At 43.0% G+C, this 18,985-nt stretch overlaps 1 protein-coding gene across 1 annotated transcript in view; it reads right to left on the minus strand.

Annotated features, from left to right (window-relative positions):
* Nucleotides 1-18,985, minus strand: part of LOC144786060 (cytochrome P450 3A21-like) — a 261,578-nt gene that overhangs the window by 105,223 nt on the left and 137,370 nt on the right. Inside the window, exons 6-7 of the mRNA XM_078665005.1 lie at nt 16,698-16,783; nt 3,684-3,832 (exon numbers count right to left, since the gene is read on the minus strand). Coding sequence (XP_078521131.1) covers nt 3,684-3,832; nt 16,698-16,783 — 235 coding nt within the window. The remainder of the gene's footprint in view (nt 1-3,683; nt 3,833-16,697; nt 16,784-18,985) is intronic.

Genomic DNA, 18,985 nt, shown 5'->3' on the forward strand with positions numbered 1-18,985 from the left:
TTTACCATGCATTCCTTTACCACACATATCATTACAATGACATGCCTTAGAGAAAGCAAAGGACTTTGGAATGGTATAATTTACTATTCCTACTCCAGTCTGCGCAACAGCAAGGAAAGCTTTGGACTTTAAACTCCTACACCTATTTTCCTAAGGCATGTTATTGAAACGACATGCATGGTGAAGGAATGTGTGGTAAAGGCTCATTTGTTGTAATGGCTGCGTTGTAACTGCAGCCCTTGGTTAGGCTGTCATGGTAAAGTCTGTTTCCTGTCTGAAAGTGCTAAAGATCATACTACCGGCAGCCTTCATACAGTGCTGAAAAAATCACAGATAGCCCATCTTCAGAAGAAAATTAAGCACATGTACATAGGTTAGTACCTGGTGCACACAGTCTTCTATGTTATATAGAAATTGTCATGCTGAGGTGATTCTTTCTAATAACTCCAGATTGCTTACAATACTTTTCATGTAGTACGTAGAATCTTTGCAGTGTTGGTAACTTTTTTGTGCAGAATCAAAAAACCTGTTCTGAACATACTAGACATGAGTTGTCAACTGTTACCTGCGCACAGTGTTACTGTTCAATACAAAGATTTATAATGTGTTTAGTACCTCTACACACCTATGGTGCATTAGCAGCACATGCATTTTGTAAACACTTACACCTATTAGCTGAACACAGGCTATACAAAATTAAATTAGGTAAAGAAGTAATACTATAAAAGAACTATAAAATAAACTGACACACTCATTGAATGAAGTTATCAGTGATGTCATTTCCCACTGCCACTTGTAGTTTTTTGTGCATGGCAGGGGATGTGAGTTATCAAAATACACAAGATGATGGACGGAATGTTGCACAATGGCAAAACATTCACCCACAGTCACATATCTGGGTTTAATCCATCGTTATTTTGCTCACCAAGCCACCCCAGTTCAGACATGGCCATATGCAAATCAGTCTTGACCCTGTGCCTCATGGGAACAGTCCAGCCCGAACTGCCAAGCCATGTCTTCCCTGGACCGGAATTAAGCATCCTAGGACCGGTTTCTGGCTATCAGCTGTCTTCAGCCAGGATAGCTTGGCTCCAGTGGCTTAGTGAGCATGGGACCCACGTCTGGGCATACCCTTCCCACATAGGGTGAACAGCAAAATACACAAGATGATGGACGGAATGTTGCACAATGGCGAAACATTCACCCCCAGTCACATATCTGGGTTTAATCTATCGTTATTTTGCTCACCAAGCCACCCCAGTTCAGACATGGCCATATGCAAATCAGTCTTGACCCTGTGCCTCATGGGAACAGTCCAGCCCGAACTGCCAAGCCATGTCTTCCCTGGACCGGAATCAAGCATCCTAGTACCGGTTTCTGGCTATCAGCCATCTTCAGCCAGGATAGCTTGGCTCCCGTGGCTTAGTGAGCACAGGACCTACGTCTGGGCATACCCTTCCCACATAGTGTGAACAGCAAAATACATAAGATGATGGATGGAATGTTGCACAATGGCGAAACATTCACCCCCAATCACATATCTGGGTTTAATCCATCGTTATTTTGCTGACCAAGCCACCCCAGTTCAGACATGACCATATGCAAATCAGTCTTGACCCTGTGCCTCATGGGATCAGTCCAGCCGAACTGCCAAGCCATGTCTTCCCTGGACCGGAATTAAGCATCCTAGGACAGGTTTCTGGCTATCAGCCGTCTTCAGCCATGATAGCTTGGCTCCAGTGGCTTAGTGAGCACGGGACCCACGTCTGGGAAAACCCTGTGGGGACGTGAGTTAAGCCATGCATTGAGGGCTTTGCATACTGGAAATGTCAAATGTTTGCAGTTTTGCATAGAACCATAATTCAGTTTTTAACTGTGGTTATGTGATAAATGTGAGACTTTGTTGGGAAATTTGATTTTTAGAACAATGATAGACCACTAGTGTTTGAGCATATGAAATTGTATCCCAAGCTGCACCATTATGTCCAAAAATAAATAGGAGTGCAAATCAGCAGTTAATGCTCAAGATAAATGTGCATTCTTGATTTCCTGGAAAAAAGCAGCCAGGAAAATCTCTGTGACTCAGAAGTGACAACTATCTAGTGGTAAAGAAAACACTTCTAGGTGGTACTAGTTTAAGGCTGAGCCTTGTTAAATGCCACAAATGTTACAGTAGGCAGTGATTAAATTAGTAGGATCAACTGAGGCTCTTTTAGGCATGCCAAGCCGGCCAAGGTCTTCATGCTATCCTTTCTCTCAAAGTATCCTGTTAGCCACGCTCTATCCATTTTGCTCCCATGTCTTACCCAACTTTGAGTTTCTAAAGAGCTTTGTGAAGGTTTCTGCAAATTGGGACATCTGGGTTCTGTGCTGTTTTCTCAAAAAACCTGGTGTAATGGCTGGAGGCTCCGACCTTTACAACACATGGCTTACAGAAAACACAAGAAAGCTGCAACTGTTACAACCTTCTCTCCCATCTTTACAAGAACGTTTATTAGGTTTAATAAACTCCAAATTAGATTTTTTTTAAATCCTGGCAATCAGAACTTGGTTCAAAGCACTTTCCCAAGGCCCTATAGAGGGCACCCATAGCTGGTGCAAACATAGGCTGCAGTGGATTCTTTAATTGCCGTTGGTATAGTTTAAAACATGAAGATCAAGTAAGGAGGAGTATATCTACATTGTGTAAGCAGACTTCTATAAGTAATTTCCTTTTGTGTCCGATGCTGGAAAGCTAACTCAAACACAAGACAGGAGATTGATATCAATTTATGCCACAGTCTGGGTTAAGACAAAAATCTGAAGGCCTAGGTTCAGGGCACCAGAACAGATGATTTCAGAGGTGTCTAGAACCCTATGAATTAAATTATTGTTATAAAGCTCGTAGATCAGAGAGTTTATGAACAAATGATAGAGACTATATTTCAAGTACGAAAAATACTTGTGTCGCCCTTGAGCAAAAAACTTATTGAAGAAGAAAATTCAAATGTTGATAACAGGTGTTTTGCAACCAAAGCCATAAAAGGAATTTAGGGAGCATTAAGAGATGCATTTAAGTCGCCCACATCTTTCATCCTTTTTGCCATTATGTGTATTGAAACCTGCAAAATGGGGACTAAAGTACCCAATCATTTATTGTTGATTTTTGTAGAACAATTGTTTGTCTACCGATAAAACTAATTGACATGTTGGTTTGCAATGCCATCCTGTCACAGGACAACACTCCTACACACACCCACCTTAACTCTATCTCCAATACGCTTGTGCACTTTCAGCAATGACATAGCTTAAATGATTATGCAAGAGATGCTAGACTGCAATGGGGAGCCATAGAGGAAGCCATCTAGAGGGCTTGGCTGGGAGATATCTAGTTTTGGTTCTGGTCAGGTATCAGTGGCTGGTATTAGTATCATCTTTAGGACTATCAGTTGTATAGTCAAAAGCACCTCAATGCTTCGAGATTACGTAAATCTGGCCCTGACTGCAACATCCATGACTAAAAATGCTCGAGTCATCTCATTTGAAGTACTTGTGTAGTGCATGACCATTCACAACTTAAGAGAAATAAGAAATGAAAAGGAAATTCATACAAGGATATCAGCACATGCTGTAATCAAATAGATTTTAAGCTATGTTATGTCTAATATACTCTATAACGTTATAAAGTGGCTCGGGATTCTTACCTATGATAATAAACAATGGGCTCGTGAATTTGAAATTCAGGAGTCTCCTTCCATTGGTAACAAATGGATCTTTTGGGTTGTTCATAGAGTCGATGTTGACACCAAAGGAGGTGCTGATGACCACATCAATACTGTAAGAGGAAAACATCCTGGGCAGAAAGGAAATGTAAATGGAGTTATTCACTATGTAGCTAAAATCCAAATTCTAGAGGAAAACCATCAATATCTTATAGCAAGGCAGTAATTTTAAGTGATATGTATATGCTGATTCCAAATACCTGCACTATGTGAACCTATCTTACCTTTGTATCCATAAGCCTAACAAACTGTACAGTGTCTAAACCTGGGTATCCAGGAATGGGGGAAACCGAGATTTATTATTACATTTATTTTTTAAGGTTTTCATCAGTACTAAGTAAATATTTTCAAGATTTTTTTGTGGCGATTCAAATTCTGTGCAGCATGACTATGGCATACAATCAACAGACATACAAATTCAAAGAACAATGTCTATTGACAAAAACATTGTTTTCTCTAGAGGTGTCTGGAGCATTATCAGCATGAAATACAAAGCTCACTTTTATTATAGATCTTTCCTTGAACTGATGGTTTAGTGGTATCTGTTCAAGGTTTTACAAAAATGCCACACATCCAACTAACATCTTTTTGCAAGGATGGTCGACACAGAAATACTTTTGCTAAAAGGATGAAGTTGATAGTGAATGACCTAAGGCCTGATCCTGAGTGGGTCAGAATAGGAGTGGTATTTTCAGCACTAGATAAATGCCTTACACCGGTGTATGGTATTTACCAGTTGTGGTAAATACCTATGATTCTCAGTTTTACTGGGAAAAATTAGTTAGAAAATGCAGGGTCAGTGTATACCATAACAAATTGCACACGTTCTGCCTTTTTTTACCGCCCTTTTCCTCTGATACATTTTAGTAGGTATTAACTACTGAAATTCATCAGGTAAATATTGTGGAAGGTATGGTGCTTACTGCAAAACTCGAAGTCAAATCCCTTTGCAAAATGCCCTTAATGGTTATGTTGCAACCACTGTTCCCTCAGATGTTCACCGATCAGTTTGACATACCCACAACCTTCCTTCTTTAAACCTCTCAGCCTGCCCACTCCCATTTTCAACCTTATATAGCACATTCTTTTAAATCCCACATTTTTCAAGTAGTTTCAATAACAAGGGCTCGTCATGCACCCACACTACTAAACCCTCTTTGCAAACTCCGCCAATCCGAAGCTTTTCCTTTCCATTTTCAACTCCTTCTCTTTCAAAGCATGTATAAACTAAATTATGTTCCACATACCTTTGCAGTCCATCAGTTTTGAAATATCATTACTCTTTACAATGTAAACGATTCAAAAAGCTTTATTCGAGGATTTATCTCATAAAAGCACAAACATACATTTAAAATACATCATTAAACAATTGTTTCCTCGTTAAATACAATAGTTTAAAAAAGATTAAGCAGACATACACAATTGGTTAAAAACAAAGAGATATAAAACTTGGTACATATTTACACGGGAGCCAGTAGAGATACTCCATTCGGTGTACTCTTGGGAACAGCCCTCCTTCTAATGGACCATGCCCAACCCAAATACTTAGCTGTTGCTAAAACTATAGGCATGTGGGTGGGGGTACAGATGATTCGTAAGGCCTCTACACCCCTAGATGTTCCTAAATTTTTACAAACAGGGACTAGCCAAACTTTCCTCGGGATGTCATAGGCTTTACAGGAGAATAAGAAGTGGCCTATACTTTCATTTGGTGCTCCACAGGCTGGGCAATATAGAGTGGAGGAACTCCTCCACCTACCTGTCAAAGATCTCACTGGGAGGGCTGTAACATAGACATCCACAAGATAATGATTATAAGTAGTGGTTTATTAAGAATAAAGATCCCATCCACAGGTGAACATCCATTCAGTATCCAAGCCTGGTTGTAACTGCCTGCTGGACAAAGCATAACATTCTATGAGATGTGTTGGTGATTCTAGTGCTCCATGACATCAGCGCAGCTATGTCATGCAGCACAGACACAGAGAACCAGGATGCCACACATCTCCCTTCTAACAAGAGGAACAAAATTATAAAGAGTAATTTGTTAAAATGAAAACATATATTATACAGTTATGTAGTCCTTTAAATACTCAGGAGAATGACAAATCCTTGTAGATTTCCGAGGAAGTGAGGAAGATTGATCACTAGTTTGTGAATAACGATTACAAGAAGCTTCTACAATATCATTACTAACCACCACCACCCTGTTCAAATTCCAAACTCGATGGTCTGCAGTTTTGATGGCGTTCTTAAAAACCTTGATGACACGGATTGGTTTTTTAAAAGTAGCAGAAAGGGCCTTATTGTTTTTGCAGGGATTTTTTATAAGTACCCAATCGCCCACCTTGACAGGAGTGAGTTTTACAGAATTCCTTGTATCAAAAATTCTTTTTCTATTTTCAATCCTAGAAGATTCACGCTCCCTCCAATCATCCCTGACATTATGAGGACATGGCTGTAAGTCATTGACCCATGCGGGTACCACAAGTGTATTAGGAGTACGTCCCCTAAAAAGTTCAAAGGGGGTCTTCCCAGTAACAGCATGGGGAGATATCCTATAAACCTTAACTTTCTTGAAGATATCTTCCCTCCAATCCGTGCCAGCAGATTTAGCCATCCTAATGGTTTCTTTAAGAACTCGGTTGAATCTCTCAACGGTACCGTTGGTTTCTGGGTGGTATAGGGATGATTTTTTGTGTTTGATACCATGTTCTAAGAGGAATTGTTCCATGTCCTTAGATACTAACTGAGGACCATTATCAGTGAGAATGGTGTTAGGAATGCCTTCTCTTGCGAACAGTTTGGTTAAAAATGCCACCACATTTTTAGTTTCAATCCCTCGAGTAATGGCAATTTCTGGCCACCTGGAAAAGAAATCAACAAGGACAAGAACATACCACTCACAACCTCCTGAAACTATGGGCCCTAAAATATCCAAACCAACCTCTTTCCATGGTGCATTCGGTCTGTCTCTAATTACCATGGGCTGAACTTTGGGTTTCGCTACTCTTTCACTAAGAGCACAGTCAATGCAATCTCTAACTTTACGTTCCACTTCCAAATCCATATTTGGCCACCAATAAGATCTCCTCAAAATCTCCTTGGTTTTTGAAACTCCTAGATGTCCTATGTGTGCTAAAGACATAAGTTCATTCCGAAGAGCTACAGGTGGAACTAACCTAGTGCCCCTAAAAAGTAAGCCATCTTGTTCTGAGAGCTGATCTTTGACATGCCAAAACTTCTCAATCCCTTCATTAGGCTTCGGTTTAACTTTCCATCCAGTCATTAATAGATTAAGTACTTCCACAAGAATTAAATCTTCTTGAACCATCTTTAACCACCTTTCTTTATCAATAATGGTTTCTTCAACAACACAAACCATTTCATCATCTTCATCTTCCAAATCATCCTTACCATCAGCCTCACAAACAGGAACAAGGCGAGACAAAGCATCTGCCACTTTATTTTCCACTCCAGGTAGGTATTTTACATCAAAATCATAATCTTGTAAACTCACAACCCATTTTGTGATCCTACCTGACACTGCATCAATTCCCTTTTTCTTTAAAATTTCACAAAGCGGCTTGTGATCCGTCCTAACCTCAAAGGTGGTTCCCCATAATAAGTTTTTGAGCTTCTTGACCGACCAATAAACAGCGAGGGCTTCACGCTCAATCACGGAGTATCGAGTTTCAGCTCCCTTCAAACTCCTTGACAAGAAAAGAATGACCCTCTCAGTGCCCTCAAACTTCTGTACAAGTACCGCTCCTAAACCTTTCAAGCTTGCATCAGTAATCAAAATGGATTTTTCAGAAGGATCAAAACTGCTTAATTTAGGTGCGGAGGCTAGTCTCTCCTTGATGACCTCAAATTCTTGCTGACATTTTTCTTCCCAAATAAACTCCACTCCTTTCTTTAATAAATACCTCATGTTGACACACAAAGAGGCAAAATCCTTCACAAATTTACTATAATATTCGGCAAGCCCTAAAAAACTCATTAATTCTTCTTTATTCTGTGGGGTAGACAACTTAGAGATGGTGGAGATCAAATTCTCTTTGGGTAAAATTCCTCCTTCAGTGATTGTGTGACCTAGATAGTCAATGGAAGTTTTTCTGAACTTGCATTTCTCAATCTTGACAGTTAAACCTGCATCACATAGTCTTTCTAAAACAGCAAAAAGCCTAGAATCATGTTGCGAATTATTTATGCCAAATACAAGAATATCATCCTGATAGATCCTGACACCTTGTAAACCTTTTAAGACTTTTTCTAATGCCCTCTGAAAAACTGATGCGGCTGACACTAAACCAAATGGTAGTCTGACGAATCTAAAAGTGCCATAAGGAGTCACAAAAGAGGTCAAATCTTTTGAATCTTCTTCTAACCTAATCTGATGGTAGGCGGACCTTAGATCAATGGTGCTGAAAATTTTAGCATCTTTAAGTAGCATAAGCATGTCTGCAATTTTGGGTAGAGGATAATGATCTGTAACAATACACTTGTTAAGCTCTCTTAGATCAACACAGAGACGGAGAGAGTTGTCCGATTTCTTGGCTGCGACAATCGGGGCAACCCACTCCGTTCCCTCTACTGTTTCTATAATGCCTCCCTTAACAAGCTTTTCAAGTTCATCTTTAACTTGTTCTCTGACTGCTACAGGTACATTTCGTACCTTGCAGCAAACAGGTACAGCATCCTTTTTCAAAATGATACGATGACAATAATTATTAAGGCACCCCAAGTTTTCTGAAAAAACTTTAGGAAATTTCATTTTGAGTTCACTAGTGAAATCATGAGAAACTAGTGAAACATTTTGAGAGGTGCAGGGAAAAGGTTCTTTTAGAACAATAGGAGGTGTCGAGTTTGGATCAAGCATTACGCCTAAATCCTTGAGAGCGAACCAGCTTATTATGCTATCTCCTTTTTGAGAAACATAAATTTTTGCTTTGGTCAACCTATTCTTATAATTAATCACTCCTTCAAAAACCCCAAGTAGTTTAATGGGTTGTCCAGCATAGCCAAATGGTCTTATATCCGGGCGGGATAGCTCAAGTTTTTGTCCTAACTTACTCAAAAAAAAATCTTTTGCTATAATAGTGATTTTAGCTCCAGAATCAAACAAAACTTTAGTGGGAAAACCTTCTACCATAATCTCATCGCAAGGAGAGTTCTTTGCTTCTTCAGCACTCACTGTCTGTATACAGATTTGTCCACAATCTAGGTGTTCATCAAAACTACTCTCACTTTCAAAATCATAAAATATTTCATTCACTTTACCTTTGTAGTTTCCCCCTCTACAACACGAGGTAAAGTGTCCTTTCCTTTTGCACTTACCACAATAAGCTTTCCAGCCTGGACATTGTCTATCTGTAGCAAAATGTCCCATTTTACTACATCTGTAACATTTTACTTGGGAGAAGTCTAAACCGTTCTCCTTTTTCCTATAGGGAATTTTGCTTAAAATATTTTCATTTCTAGACTCTTTCTGGTGATTCTCACCTACTCTAGGAGTAGATTTTACAATATTTACTGTTTCTTTAGAAGTTTTGTTCTCACCATTTTTCTTTATGACTTCCACGCATTTGATAGAATGCTCTATCCTCTTTGCAATAGTAAGAACTTCTTCTAAAGAAGGTTCGTCCTTTTGCCATAATTCTTCTCTCACCTTTTCGATATAACATCCAAGCATGAACTGATCTCTTATATGTTCATCAAGACTTGCACCAAACTTACACGAGGAAGCAAGCTTCCTTAAAGCTGTAATATAATTTTCAATTGTCTCTTCTTCCATTTGTGTTCTTCGACCAAAATGATATCTCTCTAGAATAGTACTGACTCTAGGAAGATAATGTTCATCTAGTTTTGCAATACATATTTCATATTCATTTAAACTACTATCATCAAGGTCAGGCAAATGATCGAATACCTCTTGCCCTTCTGCCCCCAAACAGTGTAAAAGTAAAGCTGTTTTCCTTTCAGCGCTTAAACTAGATCCACATACCCTAGCATATCTTTCAAATACCTTACGCCATTTTTTCCATCTGATAGGTGGATCTCCAGGTGAGGACAAGAAGAAGGGGGGAGCAGTCACATTTTGCATATTATAACTAAAATAGAAGAACCAAGGAAATAAAAGAAACAAATAATGGTAATAACGACAAAAAATTAAAATTGAAAGTCCAATATCCAATATGTGTGTGTGTCACAGTAAGTGCACACAAAAGAACAGTCTTAAATAACAGTGCAAGAAAAAGTATAATGTGTGTGTGTCACAGGAGAAGTGCACACAAAAGTAGCTTGAAGTGAGTGTGTCACAGAAGGTGAATAACGGTTAAAAGTGAACAGTACCTTTAAATTGTTCAATCCATAAATAACTTCAGTGTAATTCAATCCATAAATAACTTCAGTGTAATTTATTGGTGGAGATTAGCGGTGGTCTGAGTCACGAACCGCGCTAAAACGCAAAGTGTGTTGTGAAGGGAAAGTGACCAATCCAAAATGGCGGCCACGTTAACGTGATACCCAGAGTACCTTGCGGGACGTTTGCGTCTTACCCAGGAAGCTTTGCGAGTGGATGTGAAGAGGAAAGAATCTCGTTGATTATCTTCCCGGGGTTCCGATGTTGTGAAGATGCTGCTAGGCAATGGCGTTTCTGAGGAGCCAGCTCGTGAAGACGTTGGGCAGGTAGGCGTCTTTTGAAGGATGCAGATCGCTGAGTGCGTTTCGTTGAGTAACGCAAAATTGTCAGATTTAGCGATCGCGAAAACGCAGCGCATAGAAGAAAGTGAAAACAAAGAGTTCGTTTTTCACTTAATTAAGTTTGTTCGTTCTTACCACAAACGGAGAAGCTGAAGTCTCTCTGAAGTCGAATGAAACGGACCTTTTGAAGTAAAAGTCAGTGAATAATCTGTAATCCAGTTAGGTTGGATGTTGTCACCGGTATCTCAAAGAAGTTTTTCCAAATAGAGTCAAGGATATTATCCAAGTAGAGGTGGAAATATATCTTCTTTATTTTGGAGATAGGTGTTGAGATCTTTTCTTCTTCTTGTAAATCCCATCCTCGTCGCCAAATGTAACATAGACATCCACAAGATAATGATTATAAGTAGTGGTTTATTAAGAATAAAGATCCCATCCACAGGTGAACATCCATTCAGTATCCAAGCCTGGTTGTAACTGCCTGCTGGGCAAAGCATAACATTCTATGAGATGTGTTGGTGATTCTAGTGCTCCATGACATCAGCGCAGCTATGTCATGCAGCACAGACACAGAGAACCAGGATGCCACAAGGGCACCTGATCGTAGCTGAAAGAAAAGCTTTCTGTCCCCAGGGTTGGTTATGCTATCCCAATAGGGTTCCAAAACTGGATACAGTTTAGCTTCCACAAAGCGCCCCGTCATGGAGTCAGATTTAGTTTTGCCCCAGACCCTTGCAGCTACATGATCCCAGTACAGATCCTTAATCACTTTTTTGCTCAGAAAGAGCTCCCCGGTTGGATTATCCCATACATTTGAGAGACCAAGATCACATAGGGAAGACCTAAGATTTTTCAGCCATTCTATCCTATGAAAGATATCAGCATTTATTATGGCTAAAAACCCCTCTGCGTAATGCTGGATCTCCGGGGTAGTCCAGAGCCGTCTCCAATAAAGAATCGGGCGCAACCTCACTAGATCACTAACTGCTCTCCTCCCCAGGTCAAGACCAAGGGGAATCAGTGGGGTGCTCTGCGAGAGTCCTGTGATTCCCCTAAGAAACCTGTTCTCAGAGGACTGCAAGGGGAGAAGTTTCCCAAAGCCCCACAGCTCTGCCCCATATAGAGCAGAACCAAGAGCCTTGGCCTCATACACTGCCAAGACGGGTTTTATTTGTTTGGACCTGGATTTTTTATGCTTCACCCGAAGTGCCCCCGAGATTTGTTGGTGCCTCAAGACCGCCATTTCTATGTGCTGGGACCATCTTGAATCGTTTGTTATCTGTATCCCAAGATAGGTGAATACGGTAACCACCTCTAACAAACTATTATTCAAGAATATTTTCGGCCTGGGTCTACGTTTTGGTGCAAAGACCATCAGCTTAGTCTTACCCACATTGACTTCCAGGCCATGTTCCCCGCAAAAAGAATCAAAGATGTTCAAAGCTCGCTGCAGACCGCCCACGTTCAACCGGGAAGTAATCAGAGGATTCACCATGCATGCCCCATTGGATTTTAGCGAAGTTGCATTCATGCAACCTCATAACCAGGGTAAGTAACTCAGCCGGGAGACCCATTTCACTCAGAACTGCCCAGAGCTTTCTCCTTGGGACCAGGTCGAAGGCAGCCCACAGGTCGACAAAAGCGACATACAGACTGCCCTCACCTAACACCACTGTCACCCACTGGAGTAGAGTGAAACGAAACACCTGGTCAACTGTACTAGTGGCCCGCCGAAAACCAGCCTGGTAAGGGGACAGGGCATTGTTCTCATCAACCCAGTCCATCAATTTGTTAACCACCATCCTACCTACCACTTTTTGAACGGTGGCAATCAGGCTTATCGGCCTGTAGTTGACTGGAAGAGACCGATCCCCTTTTTTGTATATGGGTATAATGATCTCTCCCTTCCATAATTCCGGGACGGCCACTCCCTTTGCAATGGCGTTTCCCAAAAGAAATATATATCTAGCCCACCGCGCCTTATCATTAATAAAAACATCAGCTGGTACGCCATCTAAGCCCGGGGCCCTTCCCCCGGGGACAGTGCTTAGAGCATATTCAGTTTCCTTAAGAGTGAATAAATCCCCAATGGAATATACAGCTTGAATTTCTTCCATGCCCTTGTACTGTGCAATCTCTGCATATTGGGATTTAAAGTGATCTACCCAGGCACCCTCTGGGATATTGTTGCCGGGTTTATCTGGAATTCCACCTCTTCCCCACTTAACAATGTTCCAGAATAACCTAGAATCCTTTGCCCCCGAGGCCTCCTTTAGTTCGGCCCAATGCTGTTCATCCCATAGTTTTTTAGCTAGGGATATGCTGGTCTTATAATGCTTTCTGGCGCCACTGATAACTACCCCGTCCCTACTCCGGATTGCTCTGCCCAAGCTTACACTGGTGATTATACCGTTTAGCTAGTCTAGGTGGTTGTTTGCTATTTATCTTGCAGGGCCTCAGGAAGTGCGGTTTTAGAAGAGAAAAGAGTTTATCATGAATATCAGATATTTCCCTTGACCCTGGAATTACTAAGGCTGTATCCTCCATGGCGGTGATTGCAGTGTCCACCTCAGAGGTTATAAATGCCATGGATTCCACATTAGCCAGTACACATGGCCATTTCAATCTACGCATGTCATTGGTCATGTCAGGCAGCGGAGCATTGGTCGGTTGGGAATTCCCTGTTGTGACCGACCACCAGTTGTGGGCCACACAAAGGGGGTTGTGGTCACTCTCCAATCTACCCTTTACTTCCATGTCACATACTAGCTGCCACAGGTTCAGGCTACAAAGGACATAATCTATCCTACTTTGGCGGCGACCATTATCAAATGTGCAGGCGCCTCCCCTGTCGCTCTTTGTTCTCCCATTTAGGGCTCTTAATCCCTGTTCCAGGCAGATGGCATTCAGATGTATTATATCAATGGTCCATCGCCTAACTGGGGCCAGGTCTAAAATTGGTACGCCCCATTGCGTGTCCTCCTCCCGCCCCAAAGAATCATCAGAGATATCTAGGGGTTCAAAAGTCCGGTTTAGATCACCAGCAACAATAACATTGTTGCCCAAGGACTGTTTTTCCACCATAAGAGAGGACAAGGCCTCTAGGATAGGTGACTTCCCTCTTATCTTGCCCCTAACGTAGACATTATAAATATCTAATCCTCCCCTGGGGTCTAAAACCATTCTTATCAATTGGATATCGTTGCTACCCGTTTCCACCAACTTAATTGTAACGGGTAGACTTTGACGTATCCAGATAGTTAGACCCCCCATGGGTCGTCCCTTGGCACCTTTGCTAGCCGCGATTGAAAAATTTAGATAACCCGGGAGGAATATAGGATCACGGGCCCATGTTTCTTGGAATAGACATACATCAAAATCATTGATGAAGTCTATCCAATTTTGGGATTCCAGCTTACTACTTAATCCCGCGATATTCCATGAGACCATCTTACCTAGACTGGAACCGTCTACGGGAGCCATTACTACAGGAGGAGCCCCAAGATGACTAATTGGGGTTCCTACGTGCCCCTCCTCTACTAGATTTTTGTCCTCCTTGTCATTCGTAATATTGTGATTACCAAGAATACTAGTTTAGTTTAAGTACTCATTTCCTAATACCCCGGAAATTGGTGCAGACTCCCCAAACCTTGCCTCTAAATTCATACTTCCCCGAACTAAATTCATACTTCCCCGACAATTTAGTACCCACCACGTTACATTCAACCCTGTTAGTATCTAACCTGCTCAACACATCCCACAAACATTTGAGACCAACTACATCAGAGACCAATAATATATCTTGCCTTTTTTGCTCATACAAAAGTAACTTCTTGAACTCCCCTTCATGCTGTAACCAATCCCACATTCGTTTAATACCATTACTCAGTTCTACAATTGTATTCATTCAACCATAAAGTCACAAAAGGGAGGTCACTAGTCATTTACAAGACTTCGTAGCTGAACAGAACTTGCTTCATGATTTGCACTCAAGGTTTTGACCATCAACTTTCACCTGGACAACTTCAAAGACAAAAACACCTTATCCCTGTTGGAGTAACTAGCTACTCGGACTCAAACAACTGGTCAACTCCCCAACCTACTCAGCAGGACACACGCTCGACCCCATCTTCTCGGCCAACGACATCACCTTCAGCAACACCACCGAGCTCCAGTGGACACACCACCGCTTTGGAAACTTTTCCTTCACCAAACTCTCTACATACCCCCATGCCCATGACTACACGTGCAGAAATTAGAACAAGGTCGACGAAGAACAGTTCACCAGGCCCCTCAGCAAAACCCCTCCACCGACGCTGATACCAAGGCACACCAACTCCACTGATGGATCTCCGACTGCGCTGACACTCTGGCTCCTCTGAAGGAAGCCCCATGCAAGAGACGCATCAAGAAAGTCAGCTGTTCCTCTGCCACCCTTCATGAGTCCATACGTACCTGTAGATGGCTCTAGAAGAGATGGAGGAGCAGCAAAACACTGAAAGACCACTCAGCCTTCAAGACCACTGTTACTGCACAGCACCACCTCATCAGAACAACAATGAAAGCAGCCCTACAAGAAAGGATCAATGCTATTGCACTCAACAGTAAAGAACTTTTCACCGTTGTCAAAGAATTTGCCAGACCCAGCACAGAGACAGCAGATATCCCCCTCCCAAGACCTCTGCAATAACCTCAGCACCTACGTCCACCACAAGATTAAGGAGATATACGACAGCTTCGAAAGCCTCGATACCCAAGACCCTCTGACCCCACCCACAACCACCGCACCCTATGATGCCGGACCTCAAAAGACCCTACTCATCTGGACTACCCTCACTGTGGATGACACCTTCAAGATCATGAAGAGCATCCACTCCGGAGAACCCTCTTACCCCTGCTCGCATCACATCTTAAACAGAGCCGGCACCACCATCACTCCCAAGCTTAAGAAACCCTCTGCTGACCCGACGGACCTCAAGAACTTCAGACTCATCTCTCCAAAGTCATGGAGAAGGCCAGCAAACCCCAACTTTCTGAGGATGTACATAAGGGGCAATTTTCCCCATCTCCCCCCCCAGGGGGTGCATGAAGACTATGGATATGTTGGGGAAGCTTGCCCAAAGTGGGCAGCCCCCACCCCTCTTTTATTGAAAAAAATAAAAACCTTGGTGTCTAGAGGGATTTCTGCCCCCCCCCCCCCCCCCCAGTGGCAGATCGGCGCTAAAAACCCCCATCTGCCCACAAGGGCAGGTAGAAAGACTGTCCCGTTTTTGTTTGGGGGGCTGGGGGCATTGACATGCCTATTTTGGGAAACCCCCACTCCTATGGGGGGGGGGGCAGAAAGACTGAATTTGCCCAAATTATTATGGTAGGGGGGAAAGGCCCTTCCCCAAGGGGCCACTCCCCCTCCCTGGTGTCTAGTGGTGGAGCCATGCTCGGGGATTGCCTTCTTGTGGTGATCCCTAAGCAGGGATCCACTAGGGAGAGGTACCATTTGAAAGGGGAGACTCTCCCCTTACCAATGGCTTCTCTCCCATTTGACTACATGCTCACGGGTCTGGGATAGCTCTGGTAGCACGTAGGCAGCGAAATTTAAAAGAGACGATCAGCTCATTTCACTTTCACTTTCAGTGTAGTGACGTTGGCGCACCATGCGTGCCGATCGTCATTGCACTGAAAAAAAATGCCTCAGCAGCTGGTAAAGCTCTTCCCCAGCGCCCAAGGCTGAAAAATAGAAAAGGAAATCCCTCTGCTTTTTACAGCAGAGGGATTTTGCGGTGGTGTGCCAAGGATATCAAGTAAATGTCCAGTATTTGTAAAGCACAAACAATTACCTGAAGGTGTCAAGGCGCTGGGGGCCGTCGGGAAGAATAAGCGAGCTCTTGCACAGAGTCACATGGTGCTGGGCTGATATGCCACCAGCACCGGGGATCGAACAGCGAACCCCCAGGTTCCTGAGTCAGTCACTCTGGCCGCTCAGCCACACCTCTTCCACAGGATGTAGTGGCTAAGTCCCTGGCACACCAGCGCAACAGCCAAGGATGCAACCGTTTCATTTGCGGGAGCGAACCAGTGAAATTCTTGTTGTACCATCAGAATTCATCTCTCTATCATAAACCTTTCTATTCACAACACTTACAAATTACACCTTTCCTCTGACAATTCTTGGCAATTTGCAGCACACCTGCAAAGGAACCACGATTTCCCAACATGCTTTAATTTCCTACTTACAGTTTCATATCTAGGGGTTCATCTTCTGTTTTTTTCTGAACATTTGTTACCAAGGTTTCTCCCAAATTCTTTATAATTGGAAACATCTGGAAATCAAAAAATACATATTATGCTGGATAGACATGTCCGAAATATCAGCAATTTCTGACAAACATCCCCAGTCATTCCTTTTAGTAACAGACCATCCATCTTGGGCAACCCCATATCAGGGCTGGATTAGAAACAGCTGATATGGATACCCAGGGGCAAAGTCGGAGTGCATCAAAGTAAAATGTGTATTCATTAGCACCAAGATTTACTAATATTTTACGCAAGAGAGCACAGCAACACAAGCAGCTGCGCTGCTTTGAGTCGAATAGAGGTAGAAAAAACGTGCCATAGCTGCTATGATGTGGCACATTTTTTATCTCCACCAGCGCTGGAGCACTTTTGGCTGCCATGCGCCAACACACTCATTTTTGTGCCGCAGTAGAAAGGTGTGTGTGCTCTAAGGTATATGTTTTGTGCAGAAAGAGCATCCTTTCACTACAAAAAACATCTTTTAAGATTCGACTTTGTATGTGTGCAGTAAAATGGAGCACGCATGTAAGTTTAAAACATATCTCCTTGTCTGTCTCGAGGACAGAAGCGGTTTTAGCTCAAATTCATTTCAACGTATGTTATTAGACCAGAAAGGCATCAAATGCATAGGTGGTTGAACGAGAACACCCATGTAGTACCGATGGAATGCCCCCATGGCATAAAGTGGCAAAAAGAACAACTTTATGTTACTTTGAGGAACTGACCAAGGCAAATCCTAGTTTATGGTGGAAAATCTGCCCCCACTCATACCCTTTTCTCCAGGTTCCTGATGTGATGCAAGTCCAGTGCAAAGCGTTAGTAAATCTGGAACTAGATATGTAGGAGGGTATTTGCAGGTTGTCTTGGGGGCAATGCTGGAGAATATGAACTTTTTACCAACTTATACTGTCTTGGGTACTAAGACGAATTTGAAGGCTTGAAGTAATGCATTCTCTGAAAAATCATTCACAAAGCATATAGTCAAGTCAAGTCAAGTCAAATTAATTTATATAGCGCGCTACATACCCAGAGGGTCCCAAGGCGCTTGAGGAAGGGTGGGGAATTACTTGTCGAATATCCATGTTTTAAGTTGCTTTCTGAATGCTGGGTGGTTCTGAGTGAGGCGAAGGTGAGTGGGAAGTGAGTTCCATGTTTTGGCTGCCAGGTAGGAGAAGGACCGTCCTCCCATGGTGGTTTTGTTGATGCGAGGTACCGCAGCCAGGGCTTGGTTGGAGGAGCGTAGCTGGCGGGAGGGGGTGTAGAAGGAAAGTCGGGTGTTGAGGCATTCGGGTCCAAGTTCGTAAAGTGCTTTGTGTGTGTGGGTTAGGAGGCGGAATGTTATCCTCTTATTGACGGGAAGCCAATGGAGGTTTATCAGGTGACTAGAGATGTGGTCTTTACGCGGGATGTTTAGTATGAGTCTGGCTGATGCGTTCTGGATGCGTTGTAGTTTTTTCTGAAGTTTTGCGGTGGTACCGGCGTATAGGGTGTTGCCGTAGTCCAGGCGGCTCGTGACCAGTGCGTGGGTGACCGTTTTTCTAGTTTCGGTGGGGATCCAGCGAAATGTTTTTTTGAGCATGCGAAGAATGTTGAAGCAAGAAGATGAAACGGCGTTAACTTGTCTGGTCATCGAGAGTGAGGAGTCCAGGATGACGCCCAGGTTCCGTGCGTGGTCCGTCGGGATGGGAGCTTTTCCTAAGGCCTCTGGCCACCAGGAGTCATCCCAGGCGGAGGGGGAGGTACCTAAGATAAGGACTTCGGTTTTGTCTGAGTTCAGTTTCAGACGGCTGATCTTCATCCACTCGGCTACTTCTTTCATTCCTTCATGTAGGTTGGTTTTGGCGGTGTTCGGGTCTTTGGCGAGTGAGAGGATCAGTTGAGTGTCATCAGCGTAGGAAATGATGTTGAGGTTGTGTTGTCGTGCGATGGTCGCGAGGGGGCTCATGTATACGTTGAAAAGGGTGGGGCTGAGTGAAGATCCTTGTGGCACGCCGCAAATGACTTCAGTGGCCTCTGACTTGAATGGTGGAAGGCGGACTCTCTGAGTTCTTCCGGTGAGGAACGAAGTGATCCATTCCAGTGCTTTTCCTTGGATTCCGATGTTTCTGAGGCGTTGTAACAGGGTGCTATGACAGACTGTGTCGAAGGCTGCGGAGAGGTCGAGGAGGATGAGGGCGACTGTGTCTCCATTGTCCAGAAGAGTTCGAATGTCGTCTGTTGCTGCGATG

Source organism: Lissotriton helveticus, chromosome 10 (assembly GCF_964261635.1).
Source record: "Lissotriton helveticus chromosome 10, aLisHel1.1, whole genome shotgun sequence".
Taxonomy (NCBI): Eukaryota; Metazoa; Chordata; class Amphibia; order Caudata; family Salamandridae; genus Lissotriton; species Lissotriton helveticus.